Here is a 12,108-nt window from a genome sequence, read left to right as displayed (position 1 = left end):
TTTCAGATGACGCCGATACAAATCGTTTTCTTATTAGCGAGCCTTTGCGTTCTGACTTCGGCTACCAGTAAGTAAAATGCGTAACTTATATTTGCTGAAGTTAACTTTGAGATGGAATGTCATTCAAAGTCTCACTATTGAATGTCGGAAAAGTGCGTATAATGTGTATAATGCAGACGGCGTTAATAATACAGTCATTGCTTTTTACGAGATTTTATAGCATTTTTTAAGGTATCATAATTATCACAATTGGTCTCAAACGATTGCAATTGTTCTAAAAGCGTGTTCATGAACGTTGAAATCAGACAATCACACAGAAAACTATAAAAAGGACGATCGTAGCGATGCAACAAAGGAAAAGTCTAATTATTTACCTTAAATTACCGAGTAGGTCATCGATAAATGAAGTTTAGTGTTCTGAAAAGTAATCGTTGCAAAAACACGTGTGTTCATATGAATGAATTTGTAATTCATAAATGGTCAACTAAAACAAGATTTAAGAGTTTGTCCCACTATGTAAATGTTATTCAAAGGGTGAATCGACATCAACACTTAAGTGGCTATAAACAAAGTTCCAATTAAGTTAATGGATCCGGGATAAATATAAACGTTGTATCAGTCGTTTTGTCTTATATTTATATTTTTCTTCTGATAAAATGTCCAGTGCCAAAGATTTCGTGTCTGCCTAAAAATTCATTTAGTGAAATATAAATACTTGAATTTATAGGGAAGCTACACACACTGGTAAAAAATCGAAAAACACGGAAATTGCATAGAATATGTGAATATATCTCCATCGATCTTTTCCGTTTTTAGCACGTTTCTCTTATACTGTCATAATACAATACACATAAACAATAATACTGTCATGTTTTAATCTTAATAAGATTTGCTTGATTGAAATACGTTCCTCTGTATTGTAATTTCAGTACACATATATGTTACTGGATTTATACTCTAGATTATTCAGTGCTGGTATACCTATTTCTGTTTTAGATGCTTTAATGAAAGTAAATCTATATATTGTGGCAATTAATTATTGTGTAAATATAACTTTAATGTATAATTTAATTTTATGACACTATGAAGGCAATATTATTTTATATTTCATAGAATAAATCTACACGACCATGCTATGTAAATTGGCATTTAAAACCATTCTTACGGCTTCGTTCTGATATTGCAGGACGACTACATGAATATTTAACTACACGATGTCTATGAATCGTGTTATCAACTGCGAGGGATGGTTTATTACTGTTTATGGTTCCTTTTATCACAAACATTGTTTTTTTCTCTGTCATTTGCATCCGTCTCCGTTTGTCAAATTTATAGAAGCTCCATTGATGTGAATAGTTCCGTGATGATCGTGGGACTTAGAGTTCCTGTTTGAACTCAAAATGCTTGTATTTGACCGTTCAAATTCGGTAATCCAAGAGTCATTATTGTTTTGTTCTGTAGTGTAGAGGGGTATGTTGGCTTATATATTTCTTTTGTGCAACAATGCTAATAGATTGTCAACTTGCCATTAAAAAACCCAGATGATTTTAACCAATTTATTACTAATGATGCAGCTGACGTAACACTTTGTGCATATGTGTATTAAATTACAGAAAATCCATGTACCTACAAAGAAAAAACCTATCAGGACGGTCAAACTTTCATAGACGTTTATAGCGAGTGCGAATGTGACGATGGAAAAGTCACATGTTCTCAACGCGTATATCCCAGTAAGTTACTTTTTACATTTTAAATGCAAACGACGTATCAGTCGTTGTTTATGTTATCTTTATATTTGCTTCTGTTACATTTGTCAACATCGACAATCTAGTAAAACCCTAACCTAAACGTTGTTTACTCTGAATGCTTCAATATCGGATGTACATATGTATGCTTTGTTCTGTACTGTAGTGTAGATGGGTATGTTGGTTTATATATTTCTTTTGTGCGACGATGCTAATAGATTGACAACTTGCTATTACAAAAACCCAGACGCTTTTAACCATTTTTTTTACAAATGATGCAGCTGACGTAACACTTTGTGCATATGTGTATTAAATTACAGAAAACCCATGTACCTACAAAGAAAAAACCTATCAGGACGGTCAAACTTTCATAGACGTTTATAGCGAGTGCAAATGTGACGATGGAAAAGTTACATGTTCTCAACGCGTATATCCCAGTAAGTTACCTTTTACATTTTAAATGCAAACGATGTAACAGTCGTTTTTTATGTTATCTTTATATTTGCTTCTGTTACTTTTTTTAACATCGACAATCCAGTATAACCCTAACCTGTAGTGTAGATGGGTATGTTGGCTTATATATTTGTTTGTGCAACAATGCTAATAGATTGGCAACTTGTCATTTAAAAACCCAGATGCTTTTTACCCATTTTCATTTATGATGCAGCTGACGTAACACTTAGTGCATATGTGTGTTAAATTACAGAGAACCCATGTACCTACAAAGAAAAAACCTATCAGGCCAGTCAAACTTTAATAGACGTTTAAAGCGAGTGCAAATGTGACGATGTCATGAGAGTTATTACATGTAATTGTTATATACACTCAAAAGACTGTTGGATAGCTCTGAGCCAAGTGTAAGGTTTAGAGCGCTCAAACATGTTTAAACCTCACACTTTGATTTCATTGCCGTTCAAATGCGAATATAAGCTCAAAATACTTTGATTTGACAGTTACGATTCGGGGTCATCATCGTAAATATGGTTTGTTCTGTTGTGTACTTGTGGGTGTTGTCTTGTATATTTGTTGTGTGTCACACTGTTCAGAGATTGTCTATGTGCCATAAATAAAAGGTCACGTGCTATTGAAATGTTTCTTTCGTGCTAATGCAGCTGATGTTTCACTTTGTGCATATTTGTGTTTAATTATAGAGACCCCTTGCACATACAAAGGAAAAACCTACCAGGATGGTCAAACTTTCAAAGACGATTGTAACGAATGCAAATGTGACGATGGAAAGGCCACGTGTTCTCAACGCGTTTTACCCAGTAAGTAAGTTTTTCCAGTTTAAAGATATGCATTGTTACAGTCGTTTGCTTTCTTATATTTAAATTTGCTACTGTTTGAAGTTCAATTATTGACAATCCAGTTATCTAGATTAACGTCTATGCATAAATCGTTTTAGTTAAATATACAATTTTGTAATTTTAAGGGATTCTTAAACAATGTTTTGTATATTAAAAAAATCATTTGCATATGGTTTGCAAATATGTCTTGATTGATGCTTTTATGAACAAATACTTTGATTTTCTTCATTTTTTGAAATAAGTCGTTTGAAATACATTTCTTTATATTATCATTTCCGTATATATATTTATAACTTTTTTTTTATTTGTATTGCTCTTATGTAAGTAAATCTCTATTTTGTGTAAAAATAATTTTTATATAAAATAGTTTGCATTATAAATGTTATTTCATTATACTATTAAAGATTTGGATTACAATTTACAATGCTATTATTCACCTTAGTTTCTATTAACGCTAACCAGGTTGTATCCAATAAAAGCAATCCGATAAAGTGTAGACTAGCAATAATTATACCCCATGGTTAACATTTGGTTTGAGGTTTGAACTTTAAAAACAAGTGTTCTTTAAATTTATATAAAGTAATACAGAAATAGAAAACCGTTACTGTGTTCACTAAATATAAAAAATTGTTTTATTATATTAAGAAAGCTTTACGTACCATATTGTTGCCATAATGTTAAAATAAAAAAGTATATCCACTTCATTTTCATAATTAACATGTATGGGACAATCTGATAAGAAATACTAAAATGAGAGGTGTTGCTTCTTTCAACATTAAATGTCGAACGCCCAAAGATAGCTGAATGTAGATAAAATAATAATCCGCAAACGATTTACTTTGACTGGGACTGGAAGCGTATTTAATGTATGAAAACTCCGTATGAAGTTTAAGGGCACGTTTATTTAAATGTATCAATAAATTTTCAAGTTATTAAACAATGAGTAATTGCGATATGTTCGAATAATTTCAGAGATACACTTAAGTCCTCGAGATCTCAGACGTTGCATAAGCAATATAATTTACATTGTGATTTTAAATGGTTTGCAATGAACATGGTTTTGAAATATAAGCATAATTACTATTTATGGAACCGAATGATAACTTTTCCATGATAATATCATGGTGTTAAGTTTTTTAGCAAAGCTGACCATATCGGGCTCATTAGGAGCTATTGTGGTCAGTTTATATCAGGCTTCAGTGGTCAACTTTGATTACGAATCTAGCGGTGTTCCCAATATAACCCGGTTTTGATAAAACTTAGTCATACTGGTTATCATGACAATAAATTTAAACATATTTTATTTCCAAATTTACAATTACAAATGAATTACAATTCACAAAGTATTATATAGAAAAAGGGTTCGACCTTAAGTTCTACACCATTATGGGGGGTCTTTCCCTAGAGAATAAAGTTACATCTCGATAAAGGTGACTGTTTAAGATGTAAATATAAGTCGTCGTTTTGGAAATTTTACGAAAACTACTTAAAACGATAGATGCAACTACTACTTTGACTATAATGATACGCTTCGTCTCTGATATTAATCTTTGCACTTCAGTAAAAAAATGACATTTTCTTCGTCGTTCAATGATTGTTTTCCATGGAGAAGAATAACATAAGTTAAAGGGTGAAACGACCGCAATGCATTAAATAGAAACAATCGCTGTCTGTGGTACTTAGTGCATTCAACGAAAAAATGTGAGGCATTTTCTATCTCGCTGCCACAGGAGCAAACAGGCGAAGCAGTCAAATGGTTTTGGAACAAGTCGGAGTTAAGGTCACTGCAATTATTCCTTAATATTACATGTAATATGGAGGATTTCCTATTCCCAGTAAAAAAAATATTGGGGAATCTTTTCGCTAGCGAAACATACGCGTTTCAAGTTTGATTTAAATGTGAAATAGTATTGCTGTTACGAATATTTATGTCTAAGGAATTCCATAGATCTATGGCAGAGGGTAAAAAGGAACGGGAATATAATTGTGTCCGCCGTGATACAATGACGTAGTCGTCTCCGTTGCGAAGAGAGCGTGATGATTGTTGATTAACTGTGGGTGGGAGAAGATTTGCCAATTAAGTGGGACTATGACCATTATGTATTTTGTACATATTAATTAGTTTTATATACTGTCGTCTTTTATCAAGAGACGGCCATTTTACTTCGTTGTACAAATTAATGAGTGAAACAGATCTGGTTAGACCGGAGACAATTCGCGCAGCTTCGTGTTGAATTTTATCTAATAATCATGACAATATTTAGGCTGAGTTCAAAGTTGGGTCACGTGCATCGGAAAACTAAATCAACACGTCAAATCTTAGAAAAGCACGTTGAACACTCTTACAGCAAAATTCATGACTATATCTGGATGGAACTTAGTTAGAATATTTATCTTGCAATTATATTGGAGCAGTTCTTTAGGGTCAGGTCAGCCGACTATGACTGTTCGTAGAAGCGTATATTCGAAGCAAGCATGTAAACAACTACTATAAACATGCAAGGTTTATAATTTGATAGCTCATCTGACTGGTGATATTATTTCAATTTGATTTATGAGTAGCGCCAGATTAAGAATATAAAGTGATACATTGCAATCCATCTTAAGTAAGCCAGTTTTAATCAACTTTAAAAACGATAAAATAACGATGCTGTAGCTGTTTTGAATGTTGCAGGATTTCAATATAGTTTACCTTGTTATATCTATCTTTTACCTGTTGATTATCACAGACCTCCGATGTCTTTATAAGTACAATAATACATAATTGTCCTCATTTTTCCACTTCCCGTCTTTAATCAGTAAATAAATAAAAGTCAACATAACCCCTCGAGAGCAAATAAATAACAATGGTTTGAGTATAAATGCTTGATACATATCAGACGTGTTGATGTTTTTTCATGACATAAATCATATCAATGTCAAACAAAAGAAATTTTTCATCGGAAACGCCAACAACTTCTTTTAATCTTTTTCATATTTTTTCTCTTATCTAATCTTCAATTCCTGGTATTTTGGTTCATATTTGTAACTGATTGACAAACGCATTCATATGTTATTCAAGTCCTTGAGAACATAAAAAAAATATTCGGATAAACTAATTTAAATGATCAAAACGGACATATTTTCAAATTATAGGAAACTGACACATATACTGCCATTCCGTTTTAAGCTCGTTAATGGCTGTTTTGTTTGAATTGTCATGCTTTGAACTGTGGTGCTTTTATGAAGATCGTCCATCACTCTTCCGCCAATTAGTCGAACACTCTTTTTGCGCGGAGAGCGGTACAAACTACTTTGGCACAAATGCTTCATTATTGACTGCAATACGCTCAACAGACCAGAATCGAATTTACCATATGTGTCTAAAACTCTGGAGAAGGTAGTATACTCACGTTTAGAACATCGCATGGATAAAAAAATCTCCATGAGCCAAACCAATCTACATACAGAAAATTTCACTCTACAGAGACTGCTTTGATTGAAATTCACAACTACATTTTACAATCCTTAGACCAACACCAAGTAACAGTTTTGGTGATGCTGGATCTCTCTGCAGCCTTCGATACCATTGACCACGAGACATTGCTTGCGCGGCTCGAAACCCATTTTGGAATTACAGGACAGACACTGGCTTGGATGGAGGCAGGCATATCTAAGTAACCGTTTTTAGACTGTCTGTATAGACGGAGAGGTGTCAAAGCCAGTGCTTATGACATATAGTGTGCCACAAGGCTCGGTTTTAGGCCCCAAATTCTATGTCATGTACACGAAACCGGTCGGTGCTTTATGTCGTAAACACAGGATAAACACACATTTTTACGCTGATGACTCACAGCTGTACATGTCATTCAAACCAATAAACCCTACAACAATAGAAGACACTAGAAATCAAGTAACGCTTTGTCATAATTAAATTTCCCATTGGATGAATATCAACATGCTGAAACTTAACTCAGAAAAAAACGAACAAATTGCTTTCACATCTGATAGTAACAAAAATGCAATTTCTAACATCACTGTGATAGTGGACAAGTCAGAAATAATACAGTCATCCAGTGTAGAAACCTGGGTGCTTTCCTTGACTCCAAGGTGAACATGGATCAAATGTAAATTCTATGTGTAGATCCACCTACGCTCAGTTAAGGAAAATATGTCACATTCGGCAATATATCATCACAGATGCCACCAAAGCCCTGGCTAATGCGTTAGCAGCATCTCGACTGGACTATTGCAATGCTCTGCTGTACGGAATTCCACAGCATACGATCAACAACCTGCAGGTTGTTCAGGATACTGCTGCCCGAATAATAACTAGAACATCAAAGTACAGTCATATCACACCGATGTTTACAGGATCTCCATTGGCTACCTGTACAGTACAGAGTGAACTATAAAATAATGACACTTACATTTAAAGCTCTACATGGCCAATCTCAAGCATATATCAAGGACATGATAGATGTCTATAGACCAACGCGTAATCTTCGTTCAGCACACCAATCGATGACACTGGTACCGTCAGTCAAACAGCAAACAAGTGAAGTACGGTGAAAGCAGCTTCAATTCAGCTGCTCCTAAATTGTGGAACTCACTGCCATCATATGTTAGAGACTGTCAAACACTTCAGAGTCTCAAAAGACAATTAAAGACCTACAATTTCGTGCAGGTCTACGGAAACAGATCAAATCAATATTGGCACTTCAGTTGCGATAAACTGCTAATAGTCCACAAATGTTGTTTTTGTAATCCCATTTATAATAGTAATGTTTCAGTTAACGATTTTTATTGATTCTATTGTTTTACCAGGCTACGAGTTTTTCTTAACATATGCTCAGTTAGATTATTTTTCTTTACTATGTTATGGATATTTTATGCTTTTACTAGATTACGATATGTATTCATTAATAGTACATCGCCCTTGAACGTGTATTATTACATGAAAAGGGCTCTTTATAAATCTGGTATATAGTAATAATAATAATAATAATAATAATAATAATAATAATAATAATAATAATAATAATAATAATAATAATAATAATAATAATGATAATAATAATAACATTAAACGCTTAATGCCAAATGTTTACTGAAATTATTTCGAAACTTCCAACATAGCACTAGCTCTGATAACGTTGAGGTTCATGTTTTTCCAATAAATACTTCAGTGGTGCAACATCCCTACAAATGAGTTCATTATTATCAATACATATCTTTAAAAATCAACAATTATGAACAAAACATACACACGACGTTACACTGAATTAAACTTTTGTTATACTGGCTTCCAACACGATCGTATAAAAAAAGTTGTGTCATTTACTTGGTTTTGTATTCTAAATTATAAGAGAAGCAAAAGGCACCATGAACGATATAATTGCACTTCAATGAAATTCAGATGGTGACAGTTTATGTCGGTAACATTTTAAGACTTCTTCGTATTTATGGTTAATAGCGTATATTCTATTTATACTATATTACAACCAAATCACTGAAACGAATCTATAAAAACACATACCACAAAGAATTAAGTTCAGCGCTCAAAACGTTTTGAACGATAACCAATATATCTTTATCACGTGTATAAAGATTATAGTTTATAAGTACAACACGAAACACACATACAAACTAAATTTAAATATTAAAACCCGTTTTTTTTTACAAATGTGCAAAAAACGAATCAATTGAGACGTTTATTCACATTAATAATGTATGATTCGGAATGCACAATAATAGACTATATTTTGTAAGGTGAATGCGTCACTAAATACTGAAATGGTTGATGAATTGTCTAAGTATCATCCTCCTGTATTTCAGATTATTAATATCTTTCTCGTTTTTGGCATGTTTTGATAATTGATGTGAGATCAAGCGATGCGTATGAAGCTGGCTAGTAGAGCGACGTATAGTTATAACAGTAAAAAGTATGCACGTCATTCCTAAAAGTGTCAGGCCATTTCATTGAGCATTGAGAAAACCAATGTGCATACACATTAATATTGAAGAGTTTGTTTTTCCGACAAAATCCGTGATTTAGTGCAGTGTGTGGATAAATGCATGCTGTTGTATGAAAATATTGTTTGCTTGATGAATGCAATTATAATTGACATGATGTGTTTTTAATATCATTCTCATCAGCGTTCATGTACATATACAGGAAACTATTTCTATCAATTATTACATCAGTCAGTATGAAACATTGAGCGCGATGATTCAGTCTGTAATTAAAGAAAACAATATGACTCGTATACATGTAGAAACAAAAATAAATGCCTTAAAAACACTATTTATGTTGAAATTACTAATACGTTATGTCTTTGATACAAAACAAGCAAGAAAAAGATGCTTGGTTTCATGTTGTCTCATATTCCCGATTAATAAGACTACACCATATGGACGGTTCCAACAAAGGAATACAAACGTACAAACGATTAATACAATGTAATAACGTCAAACAAGGCGTAATAACGCAAGAATAATTCATACTAATGCGAAATAAAGGTAAAATAAGGCAAACTAAAAGGTGAACAAACGTTAAAAAGGCGTGATAACGTCAAACTTAAAGGCGTACAAAATCTAAACAAAAAGTCGTAATTACGCAAACTAAAAGGAGTAAAAAAGCTAAGAAACACTCAGTGTTATTCGCCACTCATTTTCCTTAGAATACAAAATAAGGTTCATACACTACAAGAAGATATTTACTTGGCGTAAAATATGATAAACATAAAAGACCATTCTTTTGAATAAAACCTAATATGACTATTCATTAAATTGTAGCTAACTAAACAACTCGTATCCAAGTGTAATCGTATCCCGAATAAATACCTACACGTTTTGGTTACTTCGTACCGAAGCAAACCTTTAAACATAAAATAAATGATGCGTATACATGATGTATTCCAAGTATACAGGACATATTCAACGAAATAAAGATTAATTATATACAATCGTGCACAACAACCTGTTTACGTGTTTCGTTTAGAGCGTCGTTTCAACAAACGCGTGATGACACATACTATGCAAATGAAGTACTTTACTTTCATCTTTGGCGAATATAAGCCAACAACACGGGACGTTTCTTTACTATTGCTGCAATCAAATCATATGTAACGTTTACCATTTAAATTCACATTCATAATTAAACATGTTCGGTGTGTTTTCGACAGCGATCGCTCTATTAATAGTTCGGATCTCGAACGGCGTTTTTGCAGGTCCACCTCCATCCCAGGCGACCGCCCCACTGCGTGTTGCAGCGCTCGAAATTAACGGTTGGAACCTGGTGTTCAGGGCTACTTCCGGTAACGGGCAAAACGTGTACAACGCATGGATGACAGGTGTGTTCAAGTTATAAAATTATCAACAATATAAGTCTATTATATGCGAATAATATTTGTTTGACTACATTTTACGTTCGTGTGTGTTATACTTCTGCTTAATTGAAGACTTATCCATGAAATGATCTCAACTTGGCACAAGTTCTTATGAACTTAAATGACATAAATTAAGCTCAAGCCTTTTTCTTGTTTATACAAGGCATTGTACACAATACATGTTCGGACAGGATGGACATTTCACACTGTGAATTAAATAAATATGCTAATTTAATAAAGATTCATTTCTATCTTTTTTCAACGTACGTTTTGCTTACTAGGCGAAAGTGGTTGATACGCACACTTTTTGTAAAATGTGATTTAAATTGTTTTATTTAAATGTTTATATTTTTGGACTTTTCCTTAAATGGTTTTTTGTGTATGTATTTTTAAGGTATTTGATACTTGCCGATAGTTTGATAGAAAAAACACACTCTTAAATATCGTCGTTATGGTAGATAATACACAAGATAAAAACGCCTTGAAGCTAAAGATGACATATGGTAGATGTTCAAACCATAATGTCAAAGTATTTTAAATCGGTAAGAAAGTGTGTGTTGTTCGGCGAATGAACAACTTATTGTCTTGGCTGGCTGTTGAATCACAAGTTTAAGAACACTAAATTGCCGTTGACAGTTTGGGGCGGAAAATGAAATGAAAACTCAGAAATTAGTAGAGCATATCAAAACTATATGAGGAAGTTGTTTTGCTTGACAAATAATGATATTGATAGTTTATTCAAATATTCTGTAAATAATACTATGTTATGTTTACCATTTAGAAATAAAATTTCAAATAAAAATAAAAATGTCGTCATTTCTTACAGGGCAGAATGCCTCCACTACAAAACCGATTGATATGTCGCGAACCTACTCCAGCCACTTCCGCCAGGATAATCTGAAAGCTACCTGGGCAAACCTCCATGTCACTTACGTAAAGTTTGCTCTGTATCGCGACAACCGCGAGGTTGGATACGTCATCTTTGACGCACAAGGAAGCGACTTCACCAACTGGTTCGCCAAAGAGAGGGTCGTGGACGCAAGCTGGTCGGACCTCACAAAGACAGCCACGTATAATTTCTTCTCGATTGTCGGCGATACCTTTAACGATGAACGTCGCTTTTTCATCAACAAGCTGTATTACGGATGCCCCAAGGATATCGGACATGTTGCGGTCATCGAAAGGGATTGTAATAATTGTAATTGTAACATGGACAAACATCCCAGGTACCCGCAGTTCATCTATGCTGATCTCAATTCAGCAGACCTATGGGAGAAACAGCAGTTCGGACGGGCCGATTACATGGCAATTTTTGTGAGCCATTAGAACCGATTGACCTATGTATATTTTCACGTGTCATTTCGTTTTTACCGCGTTGTAAGTAAATGTAACATTGTAATAAGCAACACGTTGGAAAAATAAACCAATACAAAAAAAAATGCAAAACGGGTTTATTGCAAAGCGGGTTGCTGTGAAAAATTCAAATTGCAATAAGACACTCCAACTCGTTTTGCAATAAAATTATGTTTTTCTGGCTATTCTTCACTTAATTCCTAAATTGGTGAACATCACTTCATATATACATTCAGCCTTGTTTTATCATATTTACGTTAAAGGCAACATTTAAAACTTCATTTATACCGTCTCAAATCAATATGAAACAATTAGTATATATGTGATGATTTT

The 12,108-nt window shown here is 33.6% G+C and overlaps 1 protein-coding gene across 1 annotated transcript; it reads left to right on the top strand.

Moving 5' to 3' along the window:
- Positions 1 to 2,306: 2,306 nt before the first annotated feature.
- Positions 2,307 to 11,748, top strand: LOC127840616 (uncharacterized). Its single transcript, XM_052369025.1, has 4 exons — positions 2,307 to 2,310; positions 2,897 to 3,013; positions 10,264 to 10,386; positions 11,249 to 11,748. Exons 1-4 carry the CDS (start codon positions 2,307 to 2,309, stop codon positions 11,746 to 11,748), a joined length of 744 nt encoding a protein of 247 aa, XP_052224985.1.
- Positions 11,749 to 12,108: the final 360 nt, after the last annotated feature.

The sequence above is a fragment of the Dreissena polymorpha genome, chromosome 8, assembly GCF_020536995.1.
Source record: "Dreissena polymorpha isolate Duluth1 chromosome 8, UMN_Dpol_1.0, whole genome shotgun sequence".
NCBI classification, from domain to species: Eukaryota; Metazoa; Mollusca; class Bivalvia; order Myida; family Dreissenidae; genus Dreissena; species Dreissena polymorpha.
The sequence above is the reverse complement of the archived record's forward strand: the minus strand, read 5'-3'. Positions and strand labels throughout refer to the sequence as shown.